General features: G+C 48.2%; 1 protein-coding gene across 1 annotated transcript in view; it reads left to right on the forward strand.

Moving 5' to 3' along the window:
- NNT (nicotinamide nucleotide transhydrogenase) overlaps positions 1-23,635 on the forward strand; it is an 832,744-nt gene that overhangs the window by 410,805 nt on the left and 398,304 nt on the right. The window contains exon 13 of the mRNA XM_069627238.1: positions 1,303-1,448. Coding sequence (XP_069483339.1) covers positions 1,303-1,448 — 146 coding nt within the window. The remainder of the gene's footprint in view (positions 1-1,302; positions 1,449-23,635) is intronic.

A 23,635-nucleotide genomic window follows, 5' to 3' on the forward strand; every position in this document is an offset into this window, starting at 1 on the left:
CTGTTACCTTACAGTTTTAAACGTTTTACGCTATTATTGCTGGGATTAAAAACTGCCTACATCCCTTTAGGAGAACAAACTATTGTTACAGTGCTACAATGTTATTTTACTGTAACTTTTTTCCTCCAGACTTGTATGGTAAAACATATGTGCTACTACTGACCTGAACTCGTGTCGCCCTGTGTGCTGGAAATGTTTTCGTACAAAAGGAATTTACTTACCTGCATTATTGCTTCTTGAAGAACTTAATTCTGACATTCTGCTTGATGTTACTATTTGTTGCTGCATAACCTAGTGCAATTCATTTGCTTTGCGTATATAAATTTTAATATAACTTTAAAGTGTGTGTTTACTTGTCTACTAGTCTGTACTGATTTCATTGTACTGCTCTACAGCTCGCATTACCTCATCTTAAGACCTAAAACCTTGAGTGTAAGTGTTACTTGTATTTGTGAATTTCTTTGCTACAGTTCTACAGCTCACATTTACCCTTCTTGAGAAGTCTGGCTGCTCAGCCACTCTGCCAACTTGTGCAGTACAGGCCTATGTTAAAAGTTGGGTCACTAATACCCAGCAGATGAGTCTAGTAAAGTCCCACACCAGTTGAACACTACAAAATCTAACCCAACAGGGTCTACTATCCTTGTATTACAGAAAGTAATCTAAAAGTAACTAATGATTTTTACTCCCTATGAAAATATGTGCCCTATACTAAATGTATACTAAGGTCTGACTTAACTAGACATAGTGTTCTGAACAAGGTCTATGCTTTGGTCTGTGTACTTTAAAACATAGTATTGTGTTTTTATAATTGTGGTTACATATAATGTGATAGTACTTATTTACCCAAGATTTACTTAGGTATATTTGTATTTAAATAAATCCTTTATTTTTGCAATGCATAGTGTTTCAGTGTCTGGACCATATGTGTACTATTTTTGTACTGATTCTACAGCCCCCTCTCCCTCCTAAAATAAGCCTGGCTGCTAAGTCTACACTACCATATACTCGGGTGGTACAGCCTTATACTAAGAGTGGAGTCTTCTACTGTCTCAATTGAATATTTTTACTAAGCCCTTAGTTGGACTTTAGAAAAAGTGTCCGAACACATTTCTAATAGTGTTTACTCTTAGTAAGAGCTGAAAGCTAACTGCTCAGACATGCTTACCAGTGAGTGTGTTCAAGCTTGGTGAAACTCTACATAGAGGGTATAGAAATCCTGTACTGTCTTTCACTATTTCCCTTTAAATGCATGTTCGCAAATAACATTTGATCCTATATTCTACCTTCTTTTCTGGTTAGGAGGCTTCCTGGTTACCCAGAGAATGCTGGACATGTTCAAGCGTCCAACGGATCCTAAAGAGTATAATTACCTGTACCTTCTTCCTGCTGGTGCCTTCGTGGGGGGTTATGGAGCTGCTCTTTCCAGTGGCTACAATATAGAACAGGTAAGCAGACTTTGTAAAGATTCTTCTTTGGTCTTTGTTCTTTCCACTGTAATCAGGATTTCTTGATATGAAGGGGGGAAATGGATTTGGATAACTAGCTCAAATCTTAAATTGGTGGGTCACAAATAGTCTTATGACATCACAGTATTTTTCTGTTTTACATCACTGCCTCGTTTCATTTTCCTCATGTCAGTAAGGCCCTCAGGATGTCCTCAGATTTTCCTGTTCAGTCTCACTTCACCAACTTGTCTGGCCTGGTCAAGCCCTGAAGACCCTGAGCAGTGCTTCAGCCCGTGGTGGTCTAGTGGGACCAAGTAGTTTCAAAAACCTTGAGGATCCTACCCCTCTAATCCTCCGGAAGTGTAACTGGACTGCCTGCCCCTCTGAGCCTCTGGAAGTGTCCCTGGACTGCCCGGTGGATTGCCCACCTCTCTTGTAGGCTACCTCGCCAGATGTATCACTGTTCCGCGTTTAAGCTGGGAACTTCGGTTGTCGCCAGCTGGCGAAACTAGTCTCATTCTCTCTGAATTTCAGTGTCCCAGCATCAAGGGATCCTGCCCTGGAGCATCTTCTGTGATCATGACTGGAAGAACGCCTGTCGCTGCCTTTGCGCGGCGACAGTCGCTGGAAATCTCCTTCCTCCATTGTCTAAAGAGGCCTGCATCAGTGGTTCTTGTATTTCTTCATCAACTGTGTTAGGACAGTTTTTCTGAAGTCCAAGGACTTAGTAAAAACCATTCAACTCAGACAGTACAAGACTCCACTCTTAGTATAAAGCTGTACATGCTTTGTTTATAGCTCAGCTTTTGACATTGTCTATCGGAGGCATACTTTGGTCCAAGCTGGAGAGTTGGTGGATAGATGATATTTTTTTAAGCTGCTATATTCTGATACTCCGGTACAGATTCGTCTTTCACAGGAAGGAATCCTGGGACAACCCATCTCCACCAATTGAGGGATGAAGCAGGGTTGTGTGCTTGCCCCAACCTTATACAATCTTCATGTGTCCGAGTTTGAGAAACGTTTAAGATCAGTAAAATAATCGCTCCACTGTCCTACTAGATCAAACTGCTATTGGGTTACAACGGTCTTTGGATGCACTAACACTGTACGTGAGTGTTAGGCAAGATTGTTTGTAGTAACCCTGTGGGAGACTACACCATCCTTGTTCTCTAGGCAATAGATAACCCAACTATTGGTATAAGCATGTACTGCACAAGTTGGTAGAGTGACTGAGCAGCCAGACTTATCTGAAAAGGGGTAAATGTGAGTTGTAGAGATGTAACATAGAGATTCACAGTTCATGTGTGTTAGGCAAGATTGTATGCAGTACCCTTTGGGTGCTTTACAAAAACCTTGACCTCCTGGCAATAGGGACCCAACCTTTGGTATAAGTCTGAACTACACAGGTTGTTAGTGTGGCTGAGCAGCCAGGCTTATCTCAAGAGGGGTCAATGTGAGCAGTAACGTTGTGACAGAGTTTCACAGTACAGTTATTCAAATAAAAACTTGCACTCACTCAAGGTTTCTTGATAAAACAATTTATTTCAGCCCTTGTATAAGCCTTCTTCAGAAGGGAGCAATATATATGAAACAATTAAAATAAACTTCAAAACACACTTAGTTTCTCTAAATCAGATGATGCCCATTGGGGATGGCGCACACACACACTTCCTACACCTTCAGGTGACTTAAATAGCTAGGACACTGTGGGCATTGATTTATCACTGGTACGTTTAGAGCAATACTGAGTTTGGTGAAAAGGATAAAATTTAGGAATAAAACAAAGGTTAACAAATTATTCATAAATCGGTAAATATTTTTAAAACCTTCCAATGTTTAGTAAATTAACCCTTTTCTGGGGAAAAGATAAAGCACAGAGTCAGTTAAGAAGGGTCACTCGGGGAGCCAAGACAGACAATGTTAATTGTACAATGTCATTGGGGACTGAATATCTTTTTTGCGGGTAGGTAAAAAGTCTTGTACAATGTTTGTAGTAATTTTTGTCGAAAATAGAACACTTGAAGGGCCACACGCTGAGAGGCTTGTGAGGGGCAAAGCTTTAGCAACTCTGCCAGGTAACCCAGATAGGTCTCAAGTGAGATCAAGTAAGGCTACACAACAAGAGGTAAGTCCTCTTAGACTTTATAGTACCTCTGGTTAGAAGAAATGGTTCCAGCTGGCTTCTGTTACTGTTCAGCTCTGCAGATCCTGTTATTCCTGAGCCTCAGTCGTGGGGACAAGAGGGAGGGCGTCTGGGGACTCCTGCTCTGCAATGGGAAGGTCAGTGGCAGCAATGGGCAAACTTCGATTCAGTGGTCTTTCGGTGTTTGAGCTCCTCGCATCTGACAGCAAATGGCAACACTGCGGTTCTCTGATACCACTTCAGACTTTCCTTGCTTCTGGGGTCCAGCACTCTGAGGTGGCTTAGGCTTGGTCAGTCCTGCATCATGGAAGTCCGAAGGATCTTCCTAGGGCTCGGGTCTGACTTATAAGCAACGCACACAACCTGGTGTTCATCTCCCTGGCTCTTCGGTTCCAACAGCAGCGGAAATACAACCAGCTTCGAGAGGATGTCCAGATGGGCTTACTTTGGAGTTGATTGGTCCCACCAACTCAAAAAGAGAAGTGTCCTTGCAGGGCTTCTCTATTCGAGGTGAATTCGGAGATTCAGCACAGCAGCAGGGCTTCACCGGGCAAACCAACGGTCCAGGAGTTGCAGCAGGAGTCTCTTCCAAGTTCTTCAGATTCCTTTGTCCAGTGGGCGACTCTGCCTTCCAAGTCAAAAAGCCTCGCCTTTCATGCAGGTTTCTCCCATTTATTCCAGCCTAGCTGTCAATCACACAGCAGGGTGACTGTCCTAGCCAGCTGGCCAATCAGCTTTTGGCGAGAAAAGATGATCGGGGCCATTTTGACAAACGCAGCCTACAGTAAAAACGCACAATAGTAGTAAAAAGTAAACCACTGACACCCGCCATTAATTGTAGAAAGGGGAACATAAACATTTTAGATGAGAAACTAGACAAAGGGGATATAAAGTAACCCCTCCAGCACCCTATGGTAAGATAAATGGAAGTAAAGTCAATTTCACTTCACTGCGCTTGGAAACTTTTTCACCAAGAGAGAAGGTATTTAAACCTTGGGGAAATCTAAGAGACTTGGTGCTGTGTGTCACAATATAAAGATGATGCCTATGGAGTTTGTCAGACTCCAAAGTCAAAAGAAACAGAGTTCAAATCACAATAAAAATACATGAGGGTGAGAAAAAGGGCGCACTCTCTCCAAGTTAGAAATGTAAAGTCCTAAAGTCCAGCAAAAGAGCTGGGGGTCTCTAAGGTAGAAGGGCACTTAGCACATTTCTGATAATTCTCCCTAATACACTCACCACAGTCCAGGACCGAGGGATCAAGTAACTTCCAACCGGAGCCATTTGTTCTTTGGCGCTGAGAAAAAGGTGCCAAAACCAGAAAAGTCTGCTGAATCAAGGAGAACCCATTACTGACGAGTCACTCTTTAGAGTGCTGCCACAGAAGCCCGCCAGGTGTGCTCCCTCTAATCACCTCAACCAGGAACAAGGGTCTGCTAAATTGCAACAGGAAGGCATCCAGCTGGAACAAATTCTTCAGTTCACAGGTACTGTGGGGCTTGGGGTACATCTACCTTTTGCCATTTGTGGTGCTCCCTAACTTGGGGTAATATTTTAAACCATTTTGACTTGCACTGGCCTCCCAGCTTGTGCTTCTTCAAGGTGGCTCCTCTTGAGGTTCTGTGATTTTTTTTTTTTCTATTGAAATACTGACTATTTAAAAAGATTTTTCTAAGAAGAAATCATCAGAACTTTGAACTAGCCCATTGACATTGCCTGCTATGGCTCCCTAAAGGCCCCCTTCTGAACCTATTGGCTTTGGCAGTGTGTGAAGACTGGAGGGGGTTGTCTGTACTCCTGCTCTCTATATCATAGAGGAGAGGCACAGAGGACCCCAGTCAAGATTCTCTATTGTTGGTAGCAATGGACGAGCAACCAAGGCCTAGCTTCTCAGGAGGTGATGCAGGCTGGTTCTTAAGTACAATGTAGTCCCCAAGAACCTACAAAGGAATGTCCACACACTGTATTAGTTAAAACAGCCTTTATATAAATTAAGGGTCAAGGTTATGTACACAATCACAATAACTCACTTTGTGGCGAATATATACATTTCGAAGTGGTACCACAATTATCAGGTTTCATTAAAGTGCATCAACTGTACTCTGGTTAAATGTCACACATCACTTAATAAAGGTAACCAAGAATAGATCTAGGAGGAAAGCAGTTGGTTAGAACAATTGGCAGAATACTTGCCCCTACCACTAGACACAGTTCTGTGTGGAGATGCCCCCCACCTGGGCAACCTGTAAAATAAAGATATATCACTTGGCCAGCCCATATATTATTCAATTAGTCTTAGTCCTTTCAAAAAATGTTTCTATCACCCCAATGTACCTGGAATAGCAGAGTTTGACGACGGGTAGTCGACAGATCCTCCTTGAGCGGCTCCCTTTAAAGCAGGAGTCACGGATCGTTGAGATCCCTCCAAAGAAAGTGAACTTGGCGTCGAGGCGGCAGCTTCGGTCCCGGCGGTGCTCGTCGACGATGGAGTGAAGACGTCCTGCAAGGAAGAGGCGTGCATGGCACCTCGATGTCGATAGTTCAGGACCGCAAAGAGTTTGTGAAGAACTGTGGCCCAGCAAGGACGTCGAGTCGTCCGGCGTCTCTACAGTCTTTGGGTGGCGGGAAACCCACTGGTAGATGCTCCTCAGCGCGTCGACGGTCTGGTCTTCTCCGGCCGGATAAGGCGGTCGGCAATGCGGACGAGCGCATTCGGTAATCAAAATGTCTTAATGGAGCGTGCGGCTCTGGTCGTCGATGGCACAGCGTCCAGCGGTCTCCGCTTCTGGGCAACACGGCTTAGACTGGCCTCCAGCAGTTATAGCAAACCCTAGTCGATGACAGTGGACGGAATGTCCGGTGCTGATCTTCGTTCTCCTCGGCGTTACCGGTCTCTGGTCGGCAGCCTGTCGAGGGTCTGACTTCTAGGGAGCTTTGGCAAAGGTTAGCAGTACTTGATGGTCCCTCGAAGCACGGGAAGAGGGTGCCTAACCAGGTCCTCTCTTGGATCACTCAACGTCACGGCGGCTTTCAGATTGCGGTGAAGGTAACAGCAGTCGACCACCTTCTTCGGGCTTGGCTTCGAGATTCAGCTTCAGTTTCAATGTCAGTTTCTACTTCAGCTTCTGAACAAATTCTAGCAGTGAGAGGCCCCCAGTTATACTAGTTGATCTCCCATTCCTTCTGTGGGTCACACTCAGGCAACCAATCACTCAGAATGGCTGACTGCTGAATGCCCATCAGGCATACAGTGCATTCAGGCTAGTCTCCTCCCTCTCAGACACTCACAACAAGGAATGTGTATTGGGACAAGTACCCAGCCATTCAACACTACACACTGTAATACCATTTTCGGGCTGGCTGTCTGTCATTGTTTCATAGTAGAAACCAGATTTCTCCAGCATGGGGTCTGGCATGGATTCACATGCTCATGAATATTCACCGTCGGCCGGGAATCCTTGGTATAGAAAAAATCTGAATCAGTTTTGTTTCTGATCTGTCTTAGTAGTAACCAATCACTGGTCTCTGGGTCATACCGCCCCCAGCCAATGACTGCCCTCTCCCTAAGCCCCGCCTCTGGCAGCCATCCTCAGATTTTTACCGCATGTTCAAGTGTGGGAGTCCTCGTGCTGTAGCTCTCGAGCTTTTGCTGTGTTTTCGCGCTTTTTCAGGAGATTTTTCGGTTAAATAGAGCCTCAAGCTCCACCGTTTCCACATCTGATCAACAGGGACCCGTTTCGGAATTTTCTATGCCCCTCAAGGGTGAATATTTCGTCGATTTGCGCTTTTGGAGGATTCCAGAAGTTCCGAGGCCTACCCCGGACATGGCCCAGGAGAAAGGAGGCTCGGCGCCCGGGAAGCTGTTCAGGACCTGCCCTGGATGCCAGCTTCAGAATGTTTTCAAGGAGGACGAGCATTCGTTTATGCCTCTGTCTCCACGAGGACAAGACGCACATGGAGAAGGACTGCGCGTTTTGTGGGAACATGTCGGAGCGGACCATGAAGGATCGCCACCTCCGTCTCGCCAACTGGCTGGAAGGGAAGAGCCCGTCAGGCGTGAAAAAGAAGTCCGAGCAGTCTTCTAAGTCCTGTGAGGGCACCCCGGCGACGGGGGCCCAACAAAAGGCCAAGCAACGCAAGTCCGCGGGCACCGGGAGCGCAGAACGGTCAGGCTCTTTGGCTGCCAAGCAGGGCGCATCCTCCCCGGCGCCATTAACCACGAGCCAACGCTCTGGCTCGGGTAAGAGGAAGTTTGAGAACCCGGCGAAGCTTCTGGAGAGGCCCCGGTCGTTCTCGAAGATTCCTGTAGAGGGGGCGTGAGGCTCGGACCCTCACCCCAAGGTGAACTCCCCAGGCGTACAGAAGGTGACGATGGCCTTAATTCACCCTGCTAAGACCTCGATAGAGGTTGTCGCAGCGGCCCTGGCTCAGCCTGTGGAGACTACGCCAGTGGAGGCGACCTCTGGACCCAGAGTCTCCCTGCCACTGCGGAGGGAGTAGTCTTTAAGGCCCATTGAGAAGACCCCCACGAAGTCCTCGTTGGAAAAGGTGGGGCAGGTGGCCATAGTGGATACGGACACAACCTCTGAAGAGCCTATCGAAGTCGTGGAAGAGGCCCAGCACATCGGGAGGGATCCCGACGAGGGCGACGAGAGCGACGGTGTCGCCGTCGAGGTTCCTCAAGAGCCCTCGCGCCCGTCGTTTCCGGTGCCGCCGGACACTTTGGCGGCCATTTTGTTAGCGATTCAGTCCTTATGCTCGGAGATGAGAAGGTTGCCCCTCCCCCGACGGAGGTACCTGAGCCAGACCCGACGGGGGAACCGGAGCCGGGACCTTCGGAAAGTCCACCGCATAAGAGGACGCATCCTACGCCACCTCTCCCATCTCTGCGGCCTGCTTGCCTTCCCCCGGTCTACTACCCACGGGGATGATACAGACACGGCTACGACGGGTACAGAGGACGATGGAGGCGACGACGGGACGTGTCCCCTGTTGCCCCCTGCTCTGGCATCCCCGCCGGACGAGATTGGATACTTTCATGCCATGATTTCCAGGGCATCCGAACTCTTCCAGCTCTGCCCAGAAGAGAAGAAGGAAGGGTTCCTTTACCAACGGCGCGAGGCTAAAAGGAAGACTGTCCTCGCCGTACCACTTCTTGATGACATCTGGGATGAGGGACTCGCCCTTCTCAAGAACCCTGCCACGGCGCCGGCAAAAATGGACTGGTACGAGAAGTACCGGGTCCCCGACGCTGCCCCCTAATGACTTCAGGCGCAACCTACCCCGGATTCGGTCATCTCGGCGGCGGCAAAGAAGAAAGCTGGGGGGGCATCGGCCTCGACATCAACTTCCCCATCGGACGGCGAGGGGAGGAAGCTGGACACGATGGGACGGGTCATCTCATCCGCAGCGGCGACTATCAAGGCGGCCAACGCCCTGGCTATCGTAGCCCGCTACGACAGGGAGTTGTGGTTCAAAATCACCCCTCTGTTGGACTTCCTTCCGGACGCCAAAAGGGCTGAGGCCCTTGAAATCCTACAGGAAGGTGAGATTGCTTTGGATCACGCCGGCAACAGACATCGCAGACACTGGTTTCCGTCATATGGGCAACAGCGTTTGCCTGAGACGATGAGGATGGCTCAAGGCGACGGATTTACGCCAGGATGTACAAACCAAGGTTTTGGACATGCCCTTCGACGGGAACAACCTGTTTGGGAAGGAGGTCGATGAGTCCCTTCAGGCCATCAAGACGGACACAGAGACTGCCTGGGCACTGGGAGTGCTCCAACGACGACGGCCGTCCTTTCGGAGCTCCGGAGGCAGACAAGGTGCCTCCAAGGGATCCATAAGTGGCTCCTCCACGTACTGCCAAGCGGCAAGATCTTCGTCCCAGGAAGCCTACAGGGGATGCGGCAAGTCAGGTGGTGCCAGTCGTCCTCGACGGGGAGGTCGAGGAGGCAAGGCGGCCTCCAAACAAGATTGAAGCGACCGTGGGGTCGGGCCCCGGCCGAAGCACCCCGGTGGGAGGCCGGCTGGCGAGGTTCGTCAGCGTGTGGGAGTCCATCTCCACCGACCGTTGGGTGCTGGATGCCCTGCCCCAAGGGCACACCCTTGAGTTTCAGAAATTGCCCTCACGTTCCACCCGTGGCCAGGAAGGAAAATCACGTACCTCAACTACTGTTGGAAGTAAGGGCGATGCTCAAGAAGGGTGCCATCGAGCTCATCCCAAAGAGGCTTTGGGGCTCTGGAGTTTACTCAAGGTACTTCCTCGTAAAAAAGAAGATGGGAGGATGGCGCCAGATCCTGGACATGCGACGACTGAACAAGTACATCAAGGCACAGAAGTTCCGGATGGTCACCCTCCAGCACATGCTGGGACAGCTGGAGGAGGGCGATTTCTTGTCGTCGGACTTCGAGGATGCGTACTTCCACATCCCCATTCTAAAGAGACACCGAAAGTTCCTCAGGTTCGTGGTCCAAGGGCGGCACTATCAGTTCAAGGCCCTCCTGTTCGGATTGAAGTCGGCACCCAGGGTGTTCACCAAGTCCCTAGCATCGGTGGCGGCGCGGTTGCGCCTACAGGGGATCCACGTCTACCCCTACCTGGACGACTGGCTCATCCGGGCAAGGACAAGGGAGCTCACCATGGAGCACACTGCGAAGACCGTCCAGCTGCTCACGGACCTGGGGTTCTCCATCAACTTTCCAAAATCCCACCTGGTTCCGTCGCAAGTTGCCCTGTTTCTGGGAGCCAAGCACGACAATGGCGCGGCTGGCCTCGCCGTCGGAGGAAAGGACCATCCTGGGCAAGGTGCAGCGTCTGCTGGCCACGGACATGGCCAGGGTAAGATCTATCAAGTCCCTCCTCGGGATGATGTCCTCCTGCATTTATCTGGTGCGCCTTTGCAGGCTTCGGATGCGCCCCTTACAAGAGTTCGACGCCCACTGGGTTCAGTCGACAGGCAGCTTCGAGGACAGGATCCCTCAACGAGACGTTCCGTCAGGCGATCCGGTGGTGGGGTACCCGCTCATCTGTCGGCGGACACAGACTTTCAGACCCCAGCTCACCAGGTGACGGTGACGACGGATGCTTCCCTGGAAGGTTGGGGAGCGCACTCCGGAGATCTTCACACGAGAGGCCTTTGGCTCCCGGAGGAGAAGTCTCTCCACATCAACATCTTGGAGCTCCGCGCAATGTTCTGGGCCCTCAGGTCTTTTCTTCCGTTCCTCAAGGGCAAGGTGGTGAGGATCTTCACCGACAACACCACCACGATGTTCTACATCTAGAAGCAGGACGGAACCAGATCCCCTGCCCTATCCAAGGAAGTCCAGGATCTGTGGCATTGGGCCGTCGCCCAAGGGATGTTTCTGGTGCCTTTTCATCTGGCAGGAATAAAAAGCACCATCGCCGACTCACTCACCCGAGAGCTGCGGTCGTGCCACGAGTGGGAACTATGCCAGGATCAAGTGGATTGACTCTTCCGTCGATGGGGCGGACCCCAGATCGATCTCTTCGCCACGGTGACGAATTCCAAGTGCCGGAGGTTCGCCAGCAGGTTCCCCCAGCCGATGAGCATGTGCGATGCTTTCTCGTTCCCCTGGGACGGCCTATTTCTTTATGCGTTCCCTCCGCTGCCGTTGCTGCTCAGGCTCATCAACCAGCTCAAGAGGTCCCGGTGCAAGATGATCTTCGTCGCACCGGTGTGGCCGAGACAGATCTGGTTCCCGGACCTTCTGGACTTGTTAACGTCCACACCAGTCAAGCTGCCGACGGACGCAGATCTTCTCTCCAGAGAAGGAGGCGCCATTATTCACCACAACCTGGAATCGCTGAACTTGCAGGCCTGGCTCCTGCAGCACTAGAGTTTGGAGGGTACGACATCCCGGCCGACTGCAGAGAGGTTCTTGCAAAGGCCAGGGCGTCCTCCACTCTCAAGTGCTACGGACACAAATGGAAGAGGTTCTCTGTCTGGTGCCGTGCACAGATTAACCCTCTGCGGATTACGGCCCCTCAAGTATTGCCGTACCTACTGTCATTGGCCAAGGCTGGACTAGCTTCTGCTTCCATCAAGATACATCTGGCCGCCATCTCACAATACACCAGAACTACGGTACGGGCGTCCTTGTGGTCTCATCGACTGGTGAAGGAATTTATGAAAGGATTGTTCCGATCTTTCCCGCCGGTGAAGGCCCCTGCCCCGGCGTGGGAGCTCAACGTGGTGCTGACCAGGCTCATGGGGGGGCCCCATTTGAGCCTATGCATTCGGCACCTTTGAAGTTTCTGTCGTGGAAGACAGCGTTTCTCGTGGCCATCCCCTCCGCACGATGCGTGGGAGAGATCCAGGCCCCATCTTGCAAGCCGCCATACTTGACGTTTCACGACACAAGGGTGGTGCTGAGGACGCACCCCTCCTTCATGCCCAAGGTGCCGTCGGACTTCCACCTCAACGAACCCTTGGTGTTGCCAGTTTTCTTCCCGTCTCCTTCGTCGCCGGCTGAAAGGACTCTGCACTCGCTGGACGTAGCTAGAGTGCTGACGTTCTACGTGGACCGCATGAAGAGTTTTCGGAAGACATCACAGCTGTTTCTGAACTTTGGGACTGTGAATCAAGGGAAGGCTCTCTCGAAGACTTCCATTTCCAGATGGTTCTCCGGCTGTATCATGCACTGTCACCGGTTGGCAAACCGACTGCTGCCTGGCCGTCCGAGAGCCCATTCGACCAGAGCGATCGCTGCTACCACGGCGTTCCTGTCTGGTGTGCCCCTGCTGGACATCTGCAGGGCTGCGACGTGGAGGTCGACGCACACCTTCACAAGATTCTACTGCGTCGGATCGGGACTCCAGGGAGGAGTCCAGGGTCGGCCAAGCAGTGCTGCGCAACCTGTTCGCTTAAGGTGAGCCTGGGGAGGAGGTAAGATATGCTTAATGTTGAGTTGTTGTATTGCTTAATGTTGATCCTTTTGCCACCTTCCGTGGTTGTGCATGTGTGTACTGCTATGTATTCTCTTATTCATGAGCATGTGAATCCATGCCAGACCCCATGCTGGAGAAGGAACAAGTTACTTACCTGTAACGGTTGTTCTCCAGCATGGGTCTGGCATGGATTCACATGCAAACCCTCCCGCCTACCCCTCTGCGGCTCTTCACTTGGTCATACTGCCACTTCACGTGCTTCCAAATCTGAGGATGGCTGCCAGAGGTGGGGCTTAGGGAGAGGGCAGTCATTAGCTGGGGGAAGTATGACCCAGAGACCAGTGATTGGTTACTACTAAGAAAGACAGATCAGAAACAAAACTGATACTGATTTTTTTCTATACCGACGATTCCCTGCCTGACGACAGGGAATATTCATGAGCATGTGAATCCATGCCAGATCCATGCTGGAGAGCAACTTGTTCCATCCACAACAAGAAGTGCATATTGGTCACACACACACACACACTCCATTCACCCAGCTCCCACCCACAGGGTGTACCCACAACATACAGTCACTGGTAAGGCTCCAGCCAGTCTGGCCTGAACCTCACCACAATCTCATATATGGAACTTCTGCCCAACAGCCCACTCGGGGGAAGGGACGGAGTCAGGCCTTCCCAGGTCTTTGGGAAAACAAGTTAACAGGCAATAGAAAGCAAGAGGCCGCAGGGGTCGTCTTGTTACCTAATAGGAATCCACTGATTCCAAGGGCAGGGTCTGTGTATCCCAAAATGGAGGCTACTCAGAGCACCTGTCAAATTCAGCATGGAGCTGCCACCATGCCATACCCTGCATTGTGGGCCAAACTCAGGTGCCCAAAAACATACACTAGGGGCACAGGGTTGTTCTCTGGGGTATCCCATGGGTCTGTACACCAAACCAAAAAACAAGAAGCGCTGCACTGCCCAGAGTCCCACATGGACTCCTGGGCAGAAAACCATTCAGAACACAAATGAAAGAGGACTACAGGACAAGGACAGGGAGGCCCTGTCCCTCCAATGCATTTCCAGCATCACACAGTGCTTGTTCCCTTAAAGGTTTTAATTGTTGAACACTATTATTGCTGGGATAAATTACTATCTACATCCCTCTGGGAGAATCTGTCTGTTTTTCTATTTACAAAGTATGTTCTGATCTGACTAACTTTTCCCTCCTTAAAAATTCAGTATTGTAATGGCGACCACAAAAGTGGTATTACTGTCCTCAAATGACATCACTGAACGTGCTGGAATATGTATAACATAAGTAATGTTTACTACTAAGCATCAACAAGAGCAATCTACTTTATTGCTCTTGTTGAATTGAAGCCTAACTTTGGGATTAATCTTACTAGTAGTTGCTTCTTTTTAAAGATTGTCTAATTATCCTTGTTTATGTACACATACATATTTATACTAGAACTTTTACTGATTTCATTTTACAGCTCACATTACCCCTCTTAAGCCTAGCTGCTCGCTCACCTTACTAACTTGTGTAGTACTAGCCTATATAAAAAGGTGGATTACCTAATACCAATAGCTAAGTCTTGTAAAGTCCACACCAGTTGGACTCTATAAATTCTTACCCAACAGGTGTCGTCTGTGACGCCCCTGGACCCTTTCTGATAACCCTAAAGTTTGTACCTAATAGTTGGAAGAAATTTCCTTTGGAATTGACTTTTCTGCATCCTGTGCCTGTCCTGACCTGCCTACAGATGGCCACTAGACCACAAGTGTCCCCTTTCTGCCTCTGAGAGCACTCGTGCTCCAAGAACAGGGAAGGCCTTACTGGGTTTCCGCCTTTGCCTTGAAATGGAACAAGTTGTAAGTCTGTTGCTTTGGTAGCGATCTCTGAAATGTGATTAGTTACAAAAGTTCTTACTTAACTTTTGAATGTGTTCTGCCATTTTAAAAAATATGAAGTTACTTTACTTGTCTGTGAATTGTATTGCACTCTTCTAAAAAGTAACATGGTTGGTTTCACTTAATTATATCTATAATAGTATAATTGTAGAAGTTCACCAACTGGGTCTGTTTCATCTTGAATAGCTGTGTGCCATTCTAAAAGTGTATCATTGGGTTTTGCATTCCCTGATGTGCTTTAGAGCTTTTCGAAAATGGTGTATAGAGTTATTGATTACTGTAGTCTGTGTTTCACTGATCTGAAAAGCAACATTGGTATAACTGTAATAGTTGCATTTTACTCACCTTGTGTAACTTATCCTAAATGTAGTTTGAGTACTGGTCCTGGATTTGTGTTCCACTATTCTGAAAGGTTTCTTAGATTACTAGCTTTGAACAGTGTTCTGAAAAGTAATCCAAGTGTAACTGTGGCCATTCCTAAAGTAGAATAAGTCACAAATATTGCCAGGTTTCCACTGGCAACATGATTGGTATAACTATTGTATTCTTGCTACTGAATAATTTTTAAGGTTATGACCATTATGGTATATTGTCCTTGAATTACTTGATGTAACTAATGTGGTTTTACTCCCCACGGATAGGTGTTTGCTATTCTAAGTTGTACACTAGGTTTGACTTGCCTTTATTTACATATTGTTCTTCTAAATAAGGTTTAGGCTTTGGTTTGCATACAGTTGGGTTTTTATATTATGTTTGAGTTATGACATAGTACTTCCCCAAGAATTCTCTTGGCCTCCTAATATTTAAAATAAACTGTTTTTTTTTTCAATACTTCTGGGTGGGTTTCTTTTGAATCACATGTATGCTTTTAAGATCTTTGTACTTTCCTACAGCCCTCTCCCTCCTAAAATAAGCCTGGCTCCTCTGTGTATGCTACCAAATGCTCTCAGGTGGTACACCCTTATACTGAGAGTGATGTTTTGTACTGCCTCAGATGTAGTTTTCCGAAGCTCTGAGTTGGACTTTAGAAAACTGCCTTTAACCAGCCCTGTCTGGCTAGTGATCTTGGAAGACTTTTGTTGGTGCTTCGACTCGTGCTGGTGGGAACAACCATTCTCGACTTGGTACCTTTCGACTTTGAGTCTTTGGAAGTGTTCTGTGCCATCCAGTGGACTGTCCAAATCCAATTTCAGCTGGAGGGCTCGTCTGCTTGTCCTGCATGAGTCCTACCCGCAAAATGTTGGCGTCCTAACATCGACATGGCCAGAGAGAACAGACTTCAACATTTGTGACCCCTGCTGTCCCGTGCATTGACTGTCCTTGAAAGCAGCTTTCCCACAAATGGTCGACCATCCCGAGTCCTGCACTGCTGCCTGCTGCATTGTTCCACTAGAAGAGGTTGGCCACAGCTTCTGGACACGGACCGGAGCTTTTCTTGTATCCGGAGCTACTGGACTTCTTCTGGAGAAGAAGGAAAGGGTAGTCTGAGTTCTATTGATAGCTTAGTAAGACACTATACAGTTTATCCCATACTCTATTAGGACACACAGCAATTGGTCTATGTGCATTGACTAACATAGGCGCTCCCCTCCAAGGCTACAGCTAACTTGTTTATAGGAGGATAATAACATGTGCTTAGAGTACCAACCTCCAGGGCATTTACTGAACTGCAAGCACGAGCGGCCGCCACCTCATTCGAATGTGGAACCTTCGATTTAGACTATGAAAGAACACATGTCTTTTTCTTAACTTTAATACACCTATATTAGTGTTGGGGAGAATTCTCAGAAATGTGCTAATTCCCTCCACCTTGGAGACCGCCAGCAACTTTGCTGGATATTGAGGACTTGATTTATTTTTTAACCTGTAGAGAGTGCGATTCTTTTTTTTCCTGCACTCATGTATTTTAATGTGATTTCTGAAATTTGTCAGGCTCCATAACCAAAAGAAACACAAACGCCATAGGCATCACCTTTTACATTGCAGTGGCCCAGGGAAGTCTTCCAGATTTCCCAAAGGTTTAAAAACCTTCTCTGGGACAAACTACTGTTTCCCAGAGCAGTAAAGTGAAATTGACTTTATCTCACAGTAGTGTGCTGGAGAGGTTACCTAGTATCCCCTTTGTCTAGCTCCTCATGTAACAATTTTATATTACCCTTTCCTCACTGAATGGCTGGTGGCAGTGGTTTCATTTTAACTACTGTGGTTTGTATTTACCGCGGGCTGCGTTTGCAGCTGCAGTACCCTAGGGTGCCATGTTTATCAAAATGGCGTCGGTCTTCCTTTTTCACCATTTCTTTGTGGAAAGGTCCTTCTTGAGATTTACTCTGCGCGCCAAACCAGTTTTGGTGCCTGTTTGCTTTGCTTTTGGTGGGATTCACGAGTGAAGCCCGCCTATGGCTCCAGAATGTCTGGGGTGGGCAGGAAGTGAGGGAAGAGCCCAAAACTCCCTGTGCTCAGTCTCCTAGAAGACCCAAATTCACTCTAGTGATTGGCTGGCTGTCTGACTGGCAAGGACAGCCGCCCTACTGGATGACTGACAGCTAGGCTGGAATGAATGGGAGAGAACTGAATAAAAGGCGAGGCTTTTGGCTTGGAAGGCATAGTCGACCACTGGACGAAGAAACCAAAAAGAAACTTGAAGAGGGTGCCTGCTGCATCCTCGTGGACCGTTGGTTAGCCCGGTGAAGCCCTGCTGCTTTGCAGAAACTCCCTAATTTGTATTGACAGAGAAGCACCTGCAAGGACAACTTCTCCCCTTGGGTTGCTGGGACCAATCGACTCCAAAGTAACAGAGTGCGGGACCCCAGAAGCAAGGAAAGCCCATCTCGACAGCCAGGAACTGCAGTGTATTTGCGGTAGATGCGAGGAGCTGAAACACCGAACAGCCACTTGTTTGAAGGTTGCGAGCAGAGCAGTGACCGTTCCATTGCCGTGCAGGAGTCTCCCGAAGTCCTCCATCTTGTCCCCACGACTGAGGCCCAGGAACAGTGAGATCTGAAGAGCTGCTCAGGAACAGAAGTCATCTGCTCCACTTTTTCTACAATACAAAGGTACTGTAAAAGTCTGAGAGAACTTGCCTCTTGCTGTAGAGTTTCTGGCATCTTCTACTACTCACAAGTCTAAAAGTTTGTGCCCCTACATTGATTCTGGTTTCTTCAAAGACTTTTCTTACCTGCAAAGAAGTGCTTCGGCTCATATAGACTTTTGCCCATTGACTTTGGCTTAGCCTGTTCCACTGAATGACTTATTGGTGGATCTGAAATTATATCTGCTTAAAAATATTTGTGGTCTCTTGTATGTTCTAATAACCTTTTCCTTTGACTTACTCCCAAATGATTCTAAATACAACAGTGATATATTAATGTCCTCAGCACCCTAGCTATTAAAGTCACCTGAGGGTGTAGTTTGTGTCTGTGGGCAATCCCAAAAGGGTACTCGCTGATTTAGAAATATTAAGAGTGTATATTTCTTGAAGTGTATTTGAGTGTTACTGTTATATTGCGCCCTTCTGAAGGTGGCTTAGGCTAACTGACAACATTAATTAATATTTCTTTATTCAAGAAACATTGTGTGTAAGAATGTATTTGAATACTTGTCACCGTGAATCTGTGCAACTCCACTACAGCTCACATTGACCCCTCTTGAGATAAGCCTGGCTGCTCAATCACGCTACCAACCTGTGTAGTACAGACGTATACAACATTTTTGGTTCCTATTGCCAGGAGGTCAGGGTTGTTGTGTTGTAGTGCACCCAAACGGGTACTGCATGCAATCCTGCCCAACAAATAGTTCTGAATCGACTAATGCAGTCTTCCAGAAGGAAAGTACCCTCGTTTGAATTGGGACAGTTTGCATGATGAATGAGAATCGCTGCTTTGAATGGTACACTGGTGCGGTGGAACTGTACCCGACATTCTGCCTCGATTAGTTAAATTACTTTACAAAGTTACTGGCTGCAACTGATGGAGCTTGAGGGCCTCCTGGCCACCTGCTACAGAGATCTCGCAGCAAGCAGGCAGAAAAGTAAAGCACACAGTCTGACCTAAATACGCTCATTACCAAGTCACCTCAATTAGAAATGTGACCTTTTTATCAACATCTTTAGCAATACGTTAGTCTAGTACTGAAGCAACAGCAGATTCTGTATTGGTTTGCACGTTGTCCATAGGGGAAGGCAAGTTCCCCAGAAATCGGGAAGCAAGCTTTATTTAAGATCCTTCACCTTGTGCTACTTACAATGTTTATGAATTTATAAATTATACATTCAGAAGCATTGTCATTTTCTGCTGTATCAAATGGTTTCGAGACTCTTTGCGCCCTAGTTGCACATTAATTGGTGCATACATTTGTATTCTGTTCAAAAGTACAACTTTTTTCGCTTTCGATCTTCCGAAAATCTATCCAATTAAGTCTTCTGTCAATACTCAAATCTTCGAGTTCGCCCACACACAAAAAAGAACGCACTTAAATTCAGAGGATAGCACTTGGGTGTTTTCATAGGAAATGCTCATACTTTCCATCCCGGGCAAGCGCTGGGCTCGTATGTTCATGCTGCTCACCTGCATTGTAATACAAGACTCACCACAAGTGTTCTTCATTCAGAAGCATTATCATTTTCTGCTGTATCAAATAAATGGTTGCTCAGATCGGCTGGCTTTCTTTGCCTGTGACTCTGCTGCCATCTAGTGGAATCAGCAAATAATTGCACTCTGAGAAATGGCAGGCTCTGAAAGCCACGCCTGCAAACCATACCTCACCAGGAACAGTATAGGGGAAAACGGGAGCCAATTGGTTCCCAGCGCCCCTGAAGTTTGGTCCCTGGACTCTCCCGCTCACTTCCTGTGGCATTGGCTTTGGCCAAGTAGCAGATCCAGTGACCAACCAGCACCCTGACCCATCGCCCTTTAGTAATTGGCTGGCCGGCCTCTAGCCAGCCGCTTTGTACAATGTTATTTGGGCTTTTTCCTATCCCTGCTTCTTCTTGCTGCTTTGTTCCTGAAACTTGGCCATGGCAGGTCTACTGACCTGCTAAAGGTATTTTTTTTCCTGCAGAGTTGTTGGGTAAGTTTTTTTTTTTTTAAAGTCCAACTGGGGTTAGACTTCATAAGCTTCTCTTGGTATTGGGGATAAGCTCTTCCTAGGCCTCTACTACACAAGTCAGTAGAGTGGCTAAGCAGCCAGGCTTATATAAGGAGGGAATAATGTGAGCTGTAGAAAAGTACAAAGAAATAGGTTCATACAGGGGACCAAATAAAGAAAACATGTACTCACTTAGTTATATTAAAATAAATCTATATATACAAACACAAGCAAATCTAAAAAGCATCAACTAACAACATTGAATTAGAAATGCGATCAAATTATAGAAGGAACAATAATGCAGGTGAGTAACTTCAGCATGGGGTTATGGTGGCATGGATTCACATGCTCATGAATATTCTCTGTCAGGCTGGGAGTCCTCGGTAGAATAAAAAAGTTTCATTTTCTCTGTACTTGTATGTAACCTGTATTTCTCCTCTAAGCCAGTCACTGTCTGCTGGGTTATACTGCCCCATCAAATAACTGTCCTCTCCCTAAGCTCCACCCATGGTGGCCATCTTCAGATTTTTACTGCTCGCTTCAGTGTTCAAGTTGCTCTCCGCGCTAATTCCGTATTTTTTGAATTTTTGTCCAAAAATAGTTCAACATTTTGGACTGATTTTTGCTTGATTGTCTTCAATGAAGGACCGAGACAGTCAGGGTGATCTGCTACCGGCGAAGAGCTTCATCCACTGTTGGATCGTCATCAAAGTTTGAAGAAGGCCCGGCCTTGAGCCTACTTCACGCCTTTCAGCCATGACTGAAGAGAAGAAAGTCAAAGCCTCTTCAAACACTGCACAAAGTGTGTATTAAGAAATGTCTTCATGGAAGATCGGCATCATAAATGCTTATTGCCTGCATTTGGACCACGATGAGGAATGGAAGGTGTGCCATGGTTTCTCGAAGAAAACCAAAAAAGACCACTACAGCAGACTGTCAGCGTGGCTCTAGTCGAGCAAGGCTACCGCCTCTGCCTCGGGCAGGGTCAAGCCTAATCTAGGATCAGCCGGTCTGAAGAGTGAACTCACTCTGAGGAGGTCAAGATAATTTGAGGACGCCCTGCTCGCTGGCAGCCTGCTAGCCAGTCGATGGCGGTGTATGATGCAGCTGGAGAGCCACCTAGAGATGGAAGCCTTCGATAAGGCAAAGTTGAAGAAAAACAGAGAAGTGTTCCGAAAATTCTTCGTACGTGCCACGTAAAATTTCAAGGCACAAGCAACTTCCAGCAAATGTAAGGCCCTTGCCGCAGCCGACTGTTTTCTTAAAGGTTCATTGTAGTGATATTTCGATGGTACCTTTGGCATACAAGTGGGTTGTGTATGCAGTATCACCCTTGAAGAGTTGAAAGATAAGGCTGCTTGCAAGACAGGGCCCAAATCTCCCAACCCCCCTGAATTTGGGGATAGCCACGAGGAAAGCAGTCTTCCATGAGAGAAACTGGGACCTGATGCATAGGTTGAGCTCCCAAGCTGGGACAGGAGCCTTCACCGACTGGCAAGTCCTGAAGAGTACCTTGAGAAACTCCTCGATGAGTCTGTGAGACCACAGCTAAGGTCTGACCGGAGACCTGGTGTACCTGGATATGGCGGCGAGATGCACCTTAATAAAGGTGCGAGCCAGTCCTGCTTTGGCCAAGGAAAGCAAGTATGGTAGTACTTCAGTTCGGCACTGCATGAAGAAGCGCTTCCATTTATGTCTGTAGCACTCAAAGTTGATGAGAATCTGTCTCTGGCCCTGGCCACGGTGTTCTTATATTCTGCGGGTAAAGCATAACCACCAAACTCTAGGGCTGTAGGTGCCATGCCCTCAGGTCTAGAGACTCCGGGTAGTGATGCAGAATTCCCCCTCTTCTCTGGCTAGAAGGTTTGGGGACAGTGGCAGCCTGATGGACGGGGCGACTGCCATGCTGGGGTGACGAATATCATCCTGCAGTGGCATTCTGAGTGGGTTGATCACATGTAAGGGGAGTGGAAACAGGAAATCGTCCAGGAACATCCCTCCCACAGGAACGAGAAGGCGGGCCCCCATGCTCCTCGGTTGAGGGAACCTGCTGGTGAACCTCTGGCACCTGGCATTTGCCGGCATCGCAAAGAGATCAATCTGGGGCTGGCTGTATTTGGTGAACAGAGGATCCAACTGGTCCTGGTGAAGTTCGCACTTGTGGCAAGAAAGCAGTTCCCTGCTTGGTCTGCAATGGTGTTCTTGACTCCTGCTAGGTGGAACAGGACAAGGAACATGTCTTGACAAATGGCCCAGCGCCACAGGTCCTGGGCCACCTCGGAAAATGACGGTGAGCGCTTCCGTTGCCAAAGGCCTCTGGCGTGCAACTGTCCTGTGTCGTCTCCCCTTCCCTTTAGAGAGGCGTCCGGGGTGACCATCTCCTGGTAATGAGGAACCTGACATGGAATACCCTGGATGAGATGAGGCCGTACACCCCTCCACTGTATTGCCCGACAGAACTCTTCGTTGAAGGAGATCTTGTCCGCAAAGTTCCCAGACATTTGCATCCACCTCGTATCCAGGACCTCCTGGAGAGGTCTCATGTGACATCTGCAGTGGAGAATGCGGCTGATGCAGGAGGACATCATGCCGAGCAGCAGCTTGATGAACTGAATCGTAGCAGTCTGAGCCGACGACTGTATGGCTCTTGCCTTCACCTCCGGGGGCAACGCCAAACACATCACACTGTTGAGTTCGGAGCCTAGGAACAGCACGTCCTGATATGGCATCAAGCAAGACTTTGGTTAGTTTATGGTGCACCCCAACTCTGTCAGCAGACCATTGGTTCTTGTTGTGTGCACGCTTGCCAGAATGAGCTCGAACGCACCAGCCAGTCGTTCAGGTAGGGTTACATGTGGATGCCTTTTAGATGATGTGCCACCATTGTGGCCAGACACTTAGTAAAATCCCTCGGGCCGACTTGTGATTGAAAAGGCAGAGTCTTGAACTGGTAGTGCTGACTTTGCACATTCCTGCGATTCGTAGTTCAATGTTTCTTGTGAATGGGGATGTGAAAGTAGGTGTCCTCAAGATCCAATGACGTCAGAAAATCTCCTTGCTCCAGTTGGTCAAGCACGTGTTACAACAGGACCATCTGTAACTTGGGACTTCAAGTACTTGTCGAGACAACGTAAATCCAGGATTGGCCTCCAACCCCCTGTTTTCTTTCAAACCAGAAATTATCTGGAATATACTTCAGCGTCCTGGAGACGCTGGGGGGCGGGTTCTATTGCCCCCCTCCTTCAGTAACATGGCCTGCACCTCTTGCAGAATCAGTGGTCCGTGTTGCTGAATAAGCGGGATACAAGGACACCTGTGTTGGAGCTCCAAGGTGTGCCCCTATCCGAGAGCATCCAGCACCAATCTGTCCATGGTGATCTTTTCCCACGTGCTGATGAACTTAGTCTGAGGGTGGCCTGAGGGCATGTCCGGTTCAGGCTTGCTTGGGGCGGGGGACACTGCCCTCCACTGCCTTGAGAGTGACACCTGTACGCTTCTTGAGTGGAGGAGCGTGAAGGCTGCAGGTGTAGAGTATTATAACCCTTGGATGATCTTCCTGCTTTTCCTCTGGAAGATTGAAAGGGCAACAGCTGTCGCAAAGTTCCCAAGGAGCGTGCTGTCTGTCAGTCTTTGTCTGCAAAGACTCTTCGACTGCCTTTGTGAATAGGTTCTCCCTGTCGAATGGCATATCCAGCTCCTTAGTCTGAACGTCATTGCAGAAGTTTGTTGTCTTCAACCAACCTCTCCATTGTGGGCTACTTTGACCCACTTAGCAGTACTCCTATCCATAACAAAGTTGCACTTCAGCAGAAGCAGCAAAATGGCTGCGCTGGCTCCTGTGAGCACCATTGCCTCATTGCAAAACTGCATTTTGCAACAACAAAAAGATAGCTGTACAATCCTGCCAAGCACGTATGGGGCAGGATGGAACAAGGGGGCACACTGAGAAAGCCATTATGTTCTGACATTAACTGACCACTGCAATTGTGTCGTGCCTTATGGTCGCTAACTGACCACTGCAATTGTGTTGTGCCTTATGGTCGTTAACTGACCACTGCAATTGTGTTGTGCCTTATGGTCGTTAACTGACCACTGCAATTGTGTTGTGCCTTATGGTCGTTAACTGACCACTGCAATTGTG

This window comes from Ambystoma mexicanum, chromosome 6p (assembly GCF_040938575.1).
Source record: "Ambystoma mexicanum isolate Mex_15411 chromosome 6p, UKY_AmexF1_1, whole genome shotgun sequence".
NCBI classification, from domain to species: Eukaryota; Metazoa; Chordata; class Amphibia; order Caudata; family Ambystomatidae; genus Ambystoma; species Ambystoma mexicanum.